Source organism: Pristiophorus japonicus, chromosome 22 (assembly GCF_044704955.1).
Source record: "Pristiophorus japonicus isolate sPriJap1 chromosome 22, sPriJap1.hap1, whole genome shotgun sequence".
NCBI classification, from domain to species: Eukaryota; Metazoa; Chordata; class Chondrichthyes; family Pristiophoridae; genus Pristiophorus; species Pristiophorus japonicus.
In genome coordinates, this window is record NC_091998.1 from 53,686,842 (window position 1) to 53,703,349 (window position 16,508).

A 16,508-nucleotide genomic window follows, 5' to 3' on the forward strand; every position below is an offset into this window, starting at 1 on the left:
TTAAACAGGGGACTGGGACATCCAGGTCAAAGCACCCCTCCCAAAACTAAAATAGTGAGTTTATCCATAAACAATTAAAAAAATATCTCCAATCTGAGCGAGTCACAGATCCCTAATCTCACTCTTGCCAATCACTGAAAACACAACTGATACATCCTTAAACCGGCCCATTCACTCTGCTCACGATTTTAACAAGCCTAAATGGCCTCTTTCCGTGCTATAACTTTCTATGATTCTATGATCTCCTTATAATCAAAGTTCCCAGGACATTTCTATCCCACTGTCCCGATTTAACTGCCTGCCTACCCTACATTACAACAGTGACTGCACCCACAAGTACTTCATCGGCTGTAAAGCGGTTCGGGACGTCTTATGGTTGTGAATGGCGCTACATAAATGCAAGTCTTTCCTTGTCAGTTCTGCTGCACTTTTTTTGCTGGTTGGTATTTCAGAAGGGGCAGGGTCTCTCTTGTCTTATTTTCCCCCAATGGGAAACAGGCATTTTACATATTTACTGCCACCGAAAGCGCAAACAGTTAAACCTTGAGGGTTAAAACAAAATTAAGTCTAGTTACATTAAGTGATTATGACAGAGGCGGGTCAGCGAGAGCTCTTCCCTCCTGGGACAGTGAACTTGTGTGTATTGAGGTGAAGGAAATGAGATCTGTGGGTATCAGGAGCAGCTAAAGAGGCGGCCAGATCAAAGCTGGCTCCTTGTCTATAAGAGGCCGGCCCATCACTCACACCACACACTGCACCGTTTCTGCACAAGCTCACCAGTCCCGGGACTTTGCAGCGCAGGATGCCCGCCCGAGCCCTGCTTCTCATGTCCCTCTGTGGCCCGCTGCTCGGGGCTCCGAGCTGGGAGAGGGGCCGGGGCCGGGAGCACCACTTGCTGGGGAAAGCACAGCCGGAGCCCCCTGGCCAGGGGGACGCGGACAACCCCCGCCCAGCGTACCCCCACTACATGATCCAGCTGTTCAAGGCGGTGACGGGAAGGGGCAGCCGGGATATCCCCATGCAGGACCATGCAGCCCTCCAAGAGGCGGATGAAGTGGTCAGTCTGATGGCCAGAGGTAAGTCCTCCTCTATTCCCCCCGCCGCCCCCCGCCTTTCTAAAAGGGGTACTGAGGTGAATGATCACCCACGATCATATTGAATGGTGGTGCAGGTTCGAGGGGCCGAATGGCCTACTCCTGCACCTATTTTCTATGTTTCTATGCTTTCCGTTGGGACCTTGAACAGGACACCGTTCCTCAACCCAGCTCAGGGATTAAGGTGGCCAGATGTTCCCCTTGGAATGGTTAAGATTTTCCACATGACAGCAGTGATTCCACTCCAAAAGGTACTTCGGTGGCTGTAAAGCGCTTTTCGAGACGTCCCATGGTCATAAAAGGCGCTATATAAATGCAAGTCTTTTTTTTAATCTTTCGTTTTGCGTTGAGTACATGCCCTGGCAACGTTTTGACATATGGGCAGGAGAGGGGGGGCTATTCCAGCGGCTCTTCCGTGAGCTGTCATGAGCATTGATGGAGAGCAGAATCCATTCGCTCACACAGGAGATGCCCAGGGAGACCCCAGCGGTTCAGGTCGAAGGGACCACCTAATGGTTGTACTCTGCAGTTTGGGGACTGATCCTTGAGACAAAGTCTTTGTCAAATCCGCCCCCGCCCCGAATAAAACCCGGGTTTGCAGTCAGCAGTGGTGGGATGTGGTGTACCCCCTTGTGGCCAGCCAGACTGAGATGGAACCCCTCCCCGAGAGAACTGGAAGTCTGAAACCTGAAATAGCAAAGGCTGCAGACATGCTGCAAATCTGTTCGTGCCTGTGCAGGGTCAAGTCTTCAGAACTGACCCGCGCCTGAGAAGAAAGAATTTACATTTATATAGTGCCATTCACAACTTCAGAATGTCCCACAGCGCTTCACAGACCATGAAGTACCTTTTTGGAAGTCTCGCTGTCATGTAGGAAATGCTGCAGCCAATTTGCGCACAGCAAGCTCCCACAAACAGCAATGTGATAAGGACCAGATAATCTGTTTTCGTGATGTTGGTTGAGGGATAAATATTGGCCCCAGGACACCGGGGAGAACTCCCCTGCTCTTCTTCAAAATAGTGCCATGGGATCTTTTATGCCCACCTAAAAGAGCAGACTTAGCTTTAACATCTCATCTGAAAGATGGCACCTCCGACTGTGCAGCGCTCCCTCAGCACTGCACCGGAATGTCAGCCTGGATTTTGGCAGCACCAGTATCAATCTGACACACCACTCCAACTCATTTTCAAAACGGTTGAGAAATACTTTTAACAGTGAGAATGGCGCCGGAGCTGATTGCGGGAACAGGAGGAGGCCATTCAGCCCCTCGAGTCTGTTCTGCCATTCAGATCATGGCTGATCGATATCTTAACTCCATCTATCTGCCTTGGTTCCATTGGATAGGCTGTGGTGATTTTCTTTGGAACAGAGGATGCTGAAGGGAGATTTAATTGAGGTGTATAAAATTATGAGGGGCTTAGATAGAGTGGATAGGAAGGACCTGTTTTCCTTTGCAGAGGGGTCAACAACCAGGGAGCAGAGATTTAAAGTAATTGGTAGAAGGATTAGAGGGGAGATGAGGCAAACAAATTTCCCCCAGAGGGTAGTGGGGGTCTGGAACTCACTGCCTGAAAGGCTGGTAGAGGCAGAAACCCTCATAGTATTTAAAAAGTACTTGGATGTGCATTTGAAGTGCTGTAATCTGCAGGGCTACGGACCTAGTGCTGGAAAGTGGGAGTAGGCTGGGTAGCTCATTCAACCGACACAGACATGATAGGCCGAATGGCCTCTGTCGGAATTTTCTATGATTCTATGATTTCCTTGATACCTTTACCCAACAAAAATCTATCCATGTCAGCCGTAAGCTCTAACTGATCACCAGCATCCACAGCCATTTGTGGGAGAGAGAGTTCCAGATTCCCACGACCCTTTGTGTGAAAAAGTGCTTCCTGATTTTACTCCTGAACGGCCTGGCTCCAATTTTAAGATTATGTCCTCTCGTTCTGGATTCCCCCACCAGAGGAAATAGTTTCTCTGTATCTACCTTATCGAATCCTTTTAACATTTTAAACACCTCGATCAGATCACTGCTCAGTGTTTGATACTCAGGGGAATACAAGCCGAGCCGATGCAACCTGTCATCGTAATTTAACCCTCTCAGCCCCAGGCAGGGACCTAAATTCAAACAGATGCTCATTTGAGAATTGGTACAGATTTCTCACCAATTGATGTTTCTCCTGAATGGCGCTCTGCTCTTTCAAACCTTTGAATTGTTTTTGGATGTTTCACTGCCTGACTCACAAAGTCTTAACGGAATTGCCCATTTTCAAAACGCAATTCTCTTCCTACTTTCTTATCTTCCTCCATCATTGGGTTTTATGGGGACCAAGCAATCTTTGACCCCTTGCCCAAGTGGCCATTATTCACATCTGAACTTTGACACTGAATGTTGGCCATCCGTCTGACCATCAACCGAGGGGGGCATCATGGCGGAGCTTGGGAGGAACAGGAGACTTTGGACCTTTGGTTCCCAAAGTTCTTCGCCACTGGGGGTTTCTGTTGTAGAAACATAGAAACATAGAAAATAGGTGCAGGAGTAGGCCATTAGGCCCTTCGAGCCTGCACCACCATTCAATATGATCATGGCTGATCTGCAACTTCAGTACTCCATTCCTGCTTTGTCTCCATACCCCTTGATCCCTTTAGCCGTAAGGGTCACATCTAACTCCCTTTTGAATATATCCAACGAACTGGCCCCAACAACTTTCTGTGGTAGAGAATTCCACAGGTTCACAATTCTGAGTGAAGAAGTTTCTCCTCATCTCGGCCCTAAATGGCTTACCCCTTATCCTGAGACTGTGACCCCTGGTTCTGGACTTCCCCAACATCGGGAAAATTCTTCCTGCATCTAACCTGTCCAATCTCGTCAGAATTTTATGTTTCTATGAGATCCCCTCTCATTCTTCTAAATTGTAGACTCATTGATAGATAGATCACTATGAGTAGTCAAGGATTCCATTATCGTTGTATTGTGTAACTACCAGGATTGTATATGAAGCTTGGTCTATTTTAGTTGAGCTATATTCCTATGTTCTTTCAATTGAAGAACATACAGGGTTACGCAGAAAAAGCGGTGCTCTGGGACTAAGCACAACTGCTCTTTCAAAGAGTCGGCACAGGCACGAGAGGCTGAATGGTCTCCTTAGAGTCAGTTGTGGCTCAGTGGGGAGCACTCTCGCCTCTCAGTCAGAAGGTCGTGGGTTCAAGTCCCACTCCAGAGACTTGAACACAAAAATCTAGGCTGACACTCCCAGTGCAATACTGAGGGAGTGCTACATTGTCGGAGGGGCAGTACTGAGGGAGTACCGCACTGTCTTTCGGATGAGACGTTAAACCGAGGCCCCGTCTGCCCTCTCGGGTAGACATAAAAGATCCCACGGCACTATTTTGAAGAACAGGGGTGTTCTGGCCAAAATGTATCCCTCGATCAATTCAACAAAAACATGATGATTTGGTCCTTATCACATTGCTGTGTGTGGGATCTTGCTGTGCGCCGATTGGCTGCGGCGTTTCTCACATTATAACAGTGACTACACTCCAAAAGCACTTCATTGGCTGTAAAGCACTTTGAGACGTCCAGTGGTCGGAGATGCAGTGAATGAGGGTACGGGGCCCAGAAGAGCCGAGGGCCCAGGGGCAGCACGGGCCAGCCCACACTGCGATATGTGTGTGCACTAGGTCCGTGCACCAGAGCCGGTCTCCAGTTGTCCTGGTTTACCCTTGCCGCTGGATAAAGGCCTAGCTCTGTCAAGCCCATGTGGTGGCTGATGTGCAATGGTCACCACACGTTAAAACAATCCACGCACAGGCATCTTCCACCCCTGGAGTTCAGGACTGGAATATCGGGTCCTTCATTGGAACATCTATGAACTCATCCCTTTTGGTTTGGAAGCAAGTCATCCTGCTACAACTGTACAGGATATTGGTGGGGCCACATCTAGAATACTGCGTACAGTTTTGGTCTCCGTATTTAAGGAAGGATATACTTGCATTGGAGGCAGTTCAGAGAAGGTTCACTCGGTTGATTCTGGAGATGAGGGGGTTGACTTATGAGGATAGGTTGAGTAGGTTGGGCCTATACACATTGGAATTCAGAAGAATGAGAGGTGATCTTAATGAAACTTATAAGATAATGAGGGGGCTCGACAAGGTGGATGCAGAGAGGATATTTCCACTCATAGGGGAAACTAAAACTATGGGACATAGTCTCAGAATAAGGGGCCGCCCATTTAAAACTGAGATGAGGAGAAATTTCTTCTCTCAGAGGGTTGTAAATCTGTGGAATTCTCTGCCCCAGAGAGCTGTGGAGGCTGGGTCATTGAAGATATTTAAGGTGGAGATAGATAGATTTTTGAGCAATAAGGGAGTAAAGGGTTATGGGAAGCAGGCAGGGAAGTGGAGCTGAGTCCATGATCGGATCAGCCATGATCTTATTAACTGGCGGAGCAGACTCGAGGGGCCAAATGGCTGACTCCTGCTCCTATATCTTATGTTTCTTATTGTTTCTTATCCTCGTTCGAGGGACCAGCTATGATGATGATGTTATAAATGCAAGTCAGACCGCCTATGAAGATGATGGTGATATAAATGTAAGTCAGTCTTTCCTTCTTGTTTCTGTAATGCTGTAACTTTTCCTGTTTCAGGTTGGAATCAGAGTGGAAACAGTTGGAGTATCGATTTCGACATGACGTTCATTGCTGCCCACGACACGGTGCAGTTTGCAGAGCTGAGGGTCCGACCGCCGCTGTTCTCCGCCTGTCTCAACACCACGGTGGTCCTCAACCACAGCCACGGCCACAGGTGCCGGGGCAACGGGTCGTGCGGCGGCCGCCTGGCCCTCGGCTCCTTCACCGCCACAGCGGGCCGGCAGGTCTTCAACATCACCGGCCTGCTCAACCGCTGGCTGAGCCGGGAGTCTCCTCCTCCGCCGCCCGAGGATCTCCGCCAGCCACCTGCCACAGGCTGCCGGGGAGGCCAGGGGCGCTGGCAACGCCTGGGGCAGCGCTCCGCCCGGGCGCCCCCTGCCAGCAGCGCCCACCAGGTCACCATGGTGGTGTTTTTCAAGCGCAACGGCTCGGAGGCGGCAGGGGGTTACTCCACCCTGCTGAGGACGGTGGAGCGGTCAAAGTTCCGAGCGGACGCCCACAGCAAGCGGCACAAGAGGAACCGGAAGGAGAGATTGAACATGGGCAACACCTCCTCGGCGCTCAGAGACCAGGCGCTGTGCCACCGGATGGACATGGAGGTGAACTTTGAGCAGATCGGCTGGGGGCAGTGGGTCATTTACCCCAAGACCTTCAACGCCTACAGGTGTGGCGGGGAATGCCCCTCCCCGGTGGACGAGACCTTCATGCCGACCAACCATGCCTACATGCAGGTGAGCAGGTCACCGGGGGGGCATTTCATCCGCATTGATCAGGGCAGAGGTCCTTTGTGGGGGGGTCATTGTCACTTGTGTGACAGTCGGACCAGCCGCCCATTCCCCATCTCTGCCCAGGTGCCCAATCCCATATCCTCCACTTTACATTCACGGGAATCCCCTTTACATTTTAAGCTCACCCGTTGTAAAACAGACTGACACGAATAACACTGGAATAAATTTCTGAAATAACTTTATTATTTTGGAAAAGTTTTGGAATGAAAGCTAAAAATGAGTTCACGGGATGTGGGCGTCGCTGGCAAGGCTGGCATTTATTGCCCATCCCCAACTGCCCTTGAGAAGGTGGTGGTGAGCCGCCTTCTCGAACCGCTGCAGTCCGTGTGGTAAATACCTTCACTTCCTCGCATTCCCTCTCCTTTATGTTTCTTTGACAATTTTGATGCCTTACATTCACTGTGTTAATATCTAATATCCCCCCTGCTCCCCCCACACAATCTACATACTCAAGGCTTTATTTCTGAGTCTCCCACATCCTCTTCAGAGGCGGCATCGACTTTGCAAAAACTCGATTCAAAAGCCACCCAGGTCTCGATCTCTGGCGACTGACAAGCCCAGACAAGATAACTCACTCACGTTGCCCAAAAGGATATAAACCAAATCTGCCTTTGTCCGACTCTCTTAAACTTGCTCCCGAAACCCTTCTATCTTTCTGTTTCTCGTTCTCTCTCTCTTTTAATGATGGACCTCTCCAAAACCTTTCTCTTTAATTGTGCTTTCACTCACCACGCCTCCAACTCCTCACACCATCCATTTCTCCATGTGAATCACGTGAGATTTACTGTGAGTTCACTTGCTGTAGGTCACAAGAACATAGGAACATAAGAAATAGGTGCAAGCGTCGGCCATTCGGCCCCTCGAGCCTGCTCTGCCATTCAATAAGATCATGGCTGCTCTGATCTTGTGCTCAACTCCACTTCTCTGCCCGCTCCCCGTAACCCTTGTCTCCCTTATCATTCAAAAATCTGTCTATCTCCACCTTGAATATATTCAATGACCCAGCCTCCACAGCTCTCTGGGGTAGAGAATTCCAAAGATTCACGACCCTCTGAGAGAAGAAATTCCTCCTCAGCTCCATTTTAAATGGGTGACTCCTTATTCTGAAACTATGCCCCCTAGTTCAAGATTCTCCCATGAGGAGAAACATCCTCTCTGCATCTACCTTGTCAAGTCCCTTCATAATCTTATATGTTTCAATAAGATCACCTCTCGTTCTTCTAAACTCCAATGAGTAGAGGCCCAACCTGCTCAACCTTTCTACATAAGTCAACCCCTTCATCTCAGGAATCAACCTCGTGAACCTTCTCTGAACTGCCTCCAATGCAAGTATATCCCTCCTTAAATAAGACCAAAAAGGTAAGGTTCACAGAGTTTGGAGTCTGTTGTCAGGTGAGGTAGAGGGGCTTCCTCTCACTTCTATCATTGAATGTCCTTGTGCTCAGAGCATGGTGGTGCGCGCCAAGCTGACTGTGAGAGGGCCGATTTCGCCGTGTTGACGAGGCGGTCGAGCTGAAATAGTTTTCCAACCAAAGGTTCAGTAAGAACCCACCAATGGGCAACAGTGTTTGGGGCTCTTCAGATCAGACCTTCGATTGATTACCCAACTGGTTCACTCCCGTCCTTTAGGGAAGGAAATCTCCTTTCCTTACCCAGTCTGGGCCTATATGTGACTCCAGTCCCACACCAATATGGTTGAATCTTGACTGCCCTCAGAAGTGGCCAAGTTGTATCAAACCCGCTACTAGCGGTTCAGTAAGAAGGCCCACCACCACCTTCTCAGGGCAACTCGAGATGGGCAATAAATGCCAGCGTTGCCAGCGACGCCCACATCCCGTGAATGAATCACAACAGAAGGTTTGCTCCCAATGTGGGACTTTGCTTTGGTTCCAGCCGCATCTCAGGGCCACCATCTCATAATGTGGTATTAGTTTCCTGCTGATATTGATTCACTGATTCTCCATTCACTGTTCCAAAAGGAATGGCGAGGTTCGAACTGATGCTGTGAGAAAAGTCAAGGAAGGGAGAGGCCATTCTGACCCGTTAAAGTTCCGCCGCTCTCCCATCGTAATATCCGGTCCAATTGCAAACATCCCCACCTGGCAGATTATTCCAAACATTCACTGCTCTTCCCAGGACCAAGACCTCCCCAATCCTCATGTTCGAAGCATTTCTCTACCAGTTTCATTCCTAGTCCGCACCCCAGATGGGTTTGCACAGGAACAATTTTAGTTCGGACTCCTAGGTTTGGCTCCCTTGTCCCAGCATAGACCCCGAAGCCAATGAGAAACTGGATCTATGATTCCACTTGCCTGGACGGGTGCAGCTTCAACAACACTCAAGAAGCTCGACACCATCTAGGACAAAGCAGCCCGATTGATCGGCACCCCATCCACCACCTTCAACATTCACTCCCTCCACCACCGGCGCACCGTGGCTGCAGTGTGCACCATCTACAAAATGCACTGCAGCAGTTGCCAAGGCTTCTTCGGCAGCACCTCTACCACTAGAAGGACAAGGGCAGCAGGCGTATGGGAACATCACCACCTCCAAGTCACACACCATCCTGACTTGGAAATATATCGGCCGTTCCTTCATCGTCGCTGGGTCAAAATCCTGGAACTCCCTCCCTAACAGCGCTGTGGAAGCACCTTCACCACACGGACTGCAGCGGTTCAAGAAGGCGGCTCACCACCACCTTCTCAAGGGGCAATTAGGGATGGGCAATAAATGCCGGCCTTGCCAGCGACGCCCACATCGTGAGAATGAAGAAAAAAGGGAGCTGGACTCAGTTGTGTAAACCGTGCAGCTGACGCCAGTCTCCCAGAATCAGAAGTGAAAGTCAGTATCAAAGTTATTTTGGAATAATATCCTGGCTCTATCCTATTTGCCCCATTTAATATTTTATAATTTTCTCTGAGATCTCCACAGCAGCATTGCTGCCTCCTCCCCTGCTACCTCAGCCCCTTCACCACTGAAGCCCTTATACTTACCTGCCTTCCTCACCTCCACACTGACTGCAGCAACGCTCCCCTGACTGGTCTCCTATCCTTCACCCTCTATAAACTCCCGACTTGTCCAAAACGCGTACCTTGTCTCACACCAAGTCCTGCTTGCCCTTTGCACCCTGAACCCACTGACCTACATTGTCCCTCAACACATTGAACTTGAAATCCTTGCCCTCATCTTCAAATCCCTCCACGTCCTGGCCCTGCCCTGTTGCGACAGCCTTCTGCAGCCCTAAAATCCTTCCAAATACTTTGAGCCTTTCATTCCGGCCTTTTACAAGAACATAAGAAATAGGAGCAGGAGTAGGCCATTCGGCCCCTCGAGCCTGCTCCGCCATTTAATAAGATCGTGGCTGATCTGATCTTGGCCTCAGCTCCACTCCCCCGGCCGCTCCCCATAACCTTTGATTCACTTTATCATTCAAAAATCTGACTATCTCTACCTTAAATATATTCACTGACCCAGCCTCCACAGCTCTCTGGGGACGAGAATTCCGAAGATTCATGACCCTCTGAGAGAAGAAATTCCTCCTCATCTCCATTTGAAATGGGCGACCCCTTATTCTGAAATTAGGCCCCCTAGTTCTAGATTCACCCACAAGGGGAAACATCCTCTCAGCATCTACCCTGTCAAGCCCCCCTCAGAATCTTATACGTTTCAATAAGATCACCTCTCATTCTTTGAAACGCCAATGAGGACAGGCCCAACTTGCTCAACCCTTCTTCATAAGACAAACCCTTCATCCCAGGAATCAAACCTAGTGAACCTTCTCTGAACTGCTTCCAATGCAAGTATATCCCTCCTTAAATAAGACTAAAACTGTACGCAGTACTCCAGGTGTGGCCTCACCAACGCCCTGTACAGTTGCAGCAAGACTTCCCTACTTTTATACTCCATCCCCCTTGCCTCCATTCCATTTGCCTTCCTGATTACCTGCGTGCTAACTTTTTGTGTTTCATGTACGAGGACACCCAGATCCCCCTGTATCTCAGCATTCTGTAAACATAGAAACATAGAAAATAGGTGCAGGAGTAGGCCATTCGGCCCTTCGAGCCTGCACCAGCATTCAATATGATCATGGCTGATCATGCAACTTCAGTACCCCATTCCTGCTTTCTCTCCATACCCCTTGATCCCTTTTAGCCATAAGAGCCACATCTAACTCCCATTTGAATATATCTAACGAACTGACCTCAACAACTTTCTGTGGTAGAGAATTCCACAGGTTCACCACTCTCTGGGTGAAGAAGTTTCTCCTCATCTTGGTCCTAAATGGCTTACCCCTTATCCTTAGACTGTGACACTTGGCTCTGGACTTCCCCAACATCGGGAACATTCTTCCTGCATCTAGCCTGTCCAATCCCGTCAGAATTTTACGTGTTTCTATGAGATCCCCTCTCATTCTTCTAAATTCCGGTGAATATAAGCCGAGTCGATCCAGTCTTTCTTCATATGTCAGTCCTGCCTGTAGTCACTCTCCATTAAAATTACATTGTTTGCATCCCCACCATCCCTTTGCCCAAACACTGGTCGTCAGCTTTTCAGATCCCTTCACTGGGATTCCATCCCTAAACCTCTCCTCCCTCAATCCACGCCCCTCTTTCCTCCGTTAAAAAGCTTCTCAAAACTCATCTCTTCATCCATGCACCTGGACACACCTCCTAATCTGTCCTTTCCCTGCTCACTGTCCCATTCCCTTATTACCTGCGAATCACAGAATTGTACAGCACAGGAGGCCATTCGGCCCATCGTCTCTGTGCCGGCTCTTTGAAAGAGCGATCCAATTAATGCCACTCCCCCTGCTCTTTCCCCAGAGCCCTGCAAACTTCTCCTTTTCAATATTTTATCCAGTTCCCTTTTGAAAGTTACTATTGAATCTGCTCCCACTGCCCTTTCAGGCAGTGCGTTCCAGATCTCAACAACTCACTGCGTAAAAAAAATTCTCCTCACATCCTCACTGATTCTTTGCCAATTATCTTAAATCTGTGTACTCTAGTTACCTGTGGAAATAATCTCTCCCCATCTACACTTAGCAAAACCTTTCATAATTTTCAACATCTCTTACACCTTCCCGTCACTTTTTCTGATCTGAGGAGATTCCTCCTCAGGATATTTCCTTACCCTTCCCCCCAAAAAAGTTAAGTTGTCGTTGGTGCCTTTCGAGGTTTTGTCCTCGTTGCCTTTATTAGCCGAGGCACAGAATACACAGGGAGGTTATATTTGGAACTGTATAAAACACTAGTTAGGCCACAGCTGGAGTACTGCACGCAGTTCTGGTCACCACATTACAGGAAAGATGTGAATGCACTGGAGAGGGTGCAGAGGAGATTTACAAGAATGTTGCCTGGACTGGTGAATTTTAGCGATGAGGAAAGATTGGATAGGCTTGGTTTGTTTTCTTTGGAGCAGAGGAGGCTGAGGGGAGACCTTATTGAGGTGTATAAAATTATGACGGGCCTCGATAGAGTGGATAGGAAGGACCTATTTCCCTTAGCAGAGGGGTCAACAACCAGGGGGCCTAGATTTAAAATAATTGGTAGAAGGTTTAGAGGGGATTTGAGGGGAAATGTCTTCACCCAGAGGGTGGTGGGGGTCTGGAACTCACTGCCTGAAAGGGTGTTAGAGGCAGAAACCCTCACCACTTGGATGTGCACTTCAAGTGCCATAACCTACAGGGCTGCGAACCAAGAGCTGGAAAGTGGGATTAGTCTGGGTGGCTCTTTGTCGGCCGGCGCGGACACGATGGGCCGAAATGGCCTCCTTCCGTGCTGTAAATTTCTATGATTCTATAAAGTGACTTGTTCTGATCTCTCTCGCTATTTGTGTTTTGCAGAGTTTGCTGAAATCCTTCCACCCGGAGCGCGTCCCCTGCACCTCCTGTGTGCCAGTTAAGATGAGCTCCTTGTCCATGCTCTACTACAAGGACTGGGAGGTGGTCCTGAGCCACCACAAGGATATGATTGTGGAGGAGTGCGGGTGTCACTGAGCAAAAACCCTCCCTGCCCCAGAACGGAAACAGACAGATGACTTTTCCACGGACAAATAATTGTGTAAAGTAAATAATTAAATGCAATATATTGAAGACAAAATGATATATTTTTATATAAACGCTGAATAAATGTGATGTTAAAATGTCCTTTCTGTGCTGAGTGAAGTGTTGTACGTCAATACGTTGAGATATTAACTGGATCTTGAGGAAGAGGAGGAGGCCGTTCAGTGCCTTTTTTTAAATCTTCCTCCATCGTTGGGTTTTATGTGCACCAGGCAACCTTTGACCCCTTGCCCACTTGCAGCAGCCAATTTGCACACAGCAAACTCCAACAAACAACAATGAGATAATGACCAGATCATTTGTTTTTGTTATGTTGATTGAGGGATAATTATTGGCCCCAGGACACCGGGGAGAACTCCCCTGCTCTTCGAAATAGTGCCCTGAGATCTTTTACGTCCACCTGAGAGAGCAGGCGGGGCCTCGGTTTAACGTCTCATCCGAAAGATGGCACCTCCGACAGTGCGGCACTCCCTCAGCACAACACTGGAGTGTCGGCCTAGATAAGGTGTACGCTGTGGGCAGCACTCTTGCTTCTGAGTCAGAGGGTTGTGGGTTCACGTCCCACTCAAGAGATAAGCACAAAATCTAGGTTGTGACTCTTTCAATGGGCAAGCACAGCCACGATGGACTGAATGGGCTCTTCTTTTGTGATGTGATTAAGGATCATACACCATGTTCGAACTATATGGTAATTGAGGTGGGTCAGGGCTCATGTGGAGGAGAAACACCAAGATCGACCAGTTGGGCCGAATGACCTGTTTCTGCACTCTGGGTTCTATATAACTATGCTCACTGGTGAACCAACCCTCTCTCCGTGTCCAGTTCGAGTCACAGAAACGTGTAACGATCAAATAAAAGAAAGACTTGCATTTATATCGCGCCTGACACGACCACCGACGTCTCAAAGCACTTTACAGTCAATGAAGTACTTTTGGAGTGCAGTCACTGTTGCAATGTGGGAAATGCGGCAGCCAACTTGCGCACAGCAAGCTCCCACAAACAGCAATGTAAAAATGACCCAATAATCTGTTTTTTTGTTATGTTGATTGAGGAATAAATATTGTCCAAGACACCAAGGATAATTCCCCTGCTCTTCTTTGAAATAGGGCCATGGGATCTTTTACATCCACCTAGAGAGCAGACAGGACCTCAGTTTAATATCTCATCCAAAAGGTGGCACCTCTGACAGTGCAGCACTCCCTCAGCACTGCACTGACAGTGTCAGCCTAGATTTTTGTGCTCAAGTTCCTGGAGTGGGACTTGAACCCACAACCTTCTGACTCAGAGGCGAGAGTGTTGCCCACTGAGCCACTGGCTGATAGACTGAGTTGATTCTCGCTGTGGGGGGGGAGGAGCCGTGACCTTTGGCTAAACGCTCAAGCAGGTCCTTATTGAAGAGCGGGCAGTGTCGGCTATCGCAAGCTATTCAACCATGTCATCCACACACACACTGACGCTGCAGCCGGTACTGTTGGATAGTGCTCAGAGGCGAGAGCTTGGACAAGTTGTTTCGGAATGTCACATTCAGATTTCACAGGTGGCTAGGAACTCACATCTGTTGAAGCCAGAACAGAATGGCCCTTGTGTAGTGCCCAACGCCACTGGCACCAATCGGTTTATGGTCACTGGTGGCCCCTTTGGGTCTCTAGTGACACAACAGCCAAAGGTGCCAGTATAAACGCAGGCCAATCTGTCCCTCTGGTTCAGTGCAGCCCATAAGGTCCCACGTCTCAACATATGTAGCAGTCAGGGCTCCACGGGCTAGCGATTGGGGGCGGGGGCGGAGAGGTCAAGAAACCACAAGCTTCCCATCCGGCGACAACAGGACGGAGATGATGCCAACCTCAGATGAACAGTTTGCTGACATTTGCTGCCTGCGTTTGCCCAAGTAAAGCAGCCAGTTGCCGTGGGACTGTAGGGGTTGGGGGAGTAGTTCAGTGGGACCCAGTGTCTTCAGGAGATGAGAATATAAAGTAAGGTGCTCTTCCAGCGTTGAGACCTCTGTCGCCTCCAGACTCGACTGTCCCAACACTGTCCTGGCTGGCCTCCCTCCTTCCAGTCTCCGCAAACTTCAGCTGATCCAAAACTCACGAAGTCCCTGTCACCTATTACCTGAGTGTTCACTTCTGGTTCCCCAATGCCTCAAATTTCAAATATTCATCCCTCAGTCTAAGCCATGGCTCAGTGGATAGCACTCTCAACTATGAGTTAGAAGACTGTGGGTTCAAGTCCCACTCCAGAGACTTGAGCACATAATCCAGCCTGACATTCCCAGTTCAGTACTCAGGGAGTGCTGCACTGTCGGAGGTGCTGCCTTTACATAGGATTACGGCACAGAAACAGGCCATTTGGCCCAACCAGTCCATGCTGGCATTTATGCTCCACTCGAGCCTCCTCCTGTCTTTCCTCATCTAAATCTATCAGTATAACCCTCTATTCCCTTCTCCCTCATATGCTTGTCCAGCCTCCCCTTAAATGCATCGATACTATTCACTTCAACCACTCCCTGTGGCAGCGAGTTCCACATTCGCACCACTCTCTGGGTAAAGAAGTTTCTTCTGAATTCCCTATTGGATTTCTTGGTGACTATCTTATATTGATGGCCTCTAGTTATGCTCTTCCCCACAAGTGGAAACATTCTCCCTGTATCCACTCTATCAAAACCTTTCATAATTTTAAAGACTTCTACTCGGTCACCCCTCAGCCTTCTTTTTTCAAGAGCAAAGAGACCCAGCCTGTTGATCCTTTTCCGATATGTATATACTTGTATTTCTGGTATCATCCTTGTAAATTTTCTCTGGACCGTCTCCAGTGCCTCTCTATCATTTTTATAATATGGTGACCAGAACTGTACGCAGTGCTCCAAGTGTGGTCCAACCAAGGTTCAATGCAGGTTTAGCATAACTTCCGTACTTTTTAATTCTATCCCTCCAGAAATAAATTCTAGTGCTTGGTTCACTTTTTTTACGGCCTTGCTAACCTGTGTCGCAAAGTTTAGTGATGTGTGTATTTGTACTCCGAGATCCCTTTGCTCCTCTACCCCACCCAGACTTGCACCCTCCAAGAAATAAGTGACCTCCCTATTCTTCCTGCCAAAATGTAATCCCTCACATTTATCTGTGTTGAAATTTTTTGCCAATTATATGCCCATTCCGCAAGTTTATTAATGTCCTCCTGTAATTTGTTGCAGTCCTCCTCAGTATTGATGATCCCCCAATTTGGTGTCATCCGCAAATTTAGAAATTGTGTTTTTGATTCCAAAGTCTGAATCATTAATATAAATTGTGAACAACAGTGATCCCAGCACTGATCCTTATGGAGCATCACTTCAGGATGAGATGTTAAACCAAGGCCTCATCCATTCTCTTAGGTGGAGGTAAAAGATCCCACGACGCTATTTCAAAGAAAAGCAGGGGCGTTATCCCCGGTGTCCTGGTCAACGGTTATCCCTCGACCAACATCACTAAAACAGATTATCTGGTCGTTGCTGTTTGTTGGATCTTGCTGTGCACAAATTGGCTGCCGCGTTTCCTACATTACAACAGAAAGAAAGACTTTCATTTATATATCGCTTTTCACAACCACCGGATGTCCCAAAGCGCTTGACAGCTATAATCAAGTACTTTTGGAGTGTAGTAACTGTTATAATGTGGAAAATACAGCAGCCAATTTGCGCACAGCAAGCTCCCACAAATAGCAATATGGTAATGACCAGATACTATGTTTTATTATGTTGATTGAGGGATAAATATTGGCCAGGACAAACTTTTTCTTTGAAATAGTGGCCATGAGATCTTTTACGTCCACCTGAGAGGGCAGATGCGGCCTCGGTTTAACGTCTCATTTGAAAGACGGCGCCTCCGACAGTGCAGCACTCCCTCAGCACTGCACTGGAATGTCAGCCTAGAATTTTGGGCT

At 48.5% G+C, this 16,508-nt stretch overlaps 1 protein-coding gene across 1 annotated transcript; it reads left to right on the forward strand.

The window, feature by feature from the left end:
• Window positions 1-802: 802 nt before the first annotated feature.
• On the forward strand, window positions 803-12,524 carry LOC139234635 (nodal homolog 2-A-like). The gene is made up of 3 exons (XM_070865321.1): window positions 803-1,076; window positions 5,739-6,472; window positions 12,372-12,524. The coding sequence occupies exons 1-3, from the start codon at window positions 803-805 to the stop codon at window positions 12,522-12,524; spliced, it is 1,161 nt and encodes a 386-aa protein (XP_070721422.1).
• The last annotated feature ends 3,984 nt before the right edge of the window (window positions 12,525-16,508 follow it).

Excerpts from the sequence above, each read along its gene's own strand:
- LOC139234635 (XM_070865321.1), top strand. The coding sequence starts at position 803 with ATGCCCGCCCGAGCCCTGCTTCTCATGTCCCTCTGTGGCCCGCTGCTC. Across the intron at positions 1,077-5,738 it reads GGTCAGTCTGATGGCCAGAG|GTTGGAATCAGAGTGGAAAC; the intron begins GTAAGTCCTCCT and ends TTCCTGTTTCAG. Across the intron at positions 6,473-12,371 it reads CCAACCATGCCTACATGCAG|AGTTTGCTGAAATCCTTCCA; the intron begins GTGAGCAGGTCA and ends TGTGTTTTGCAG.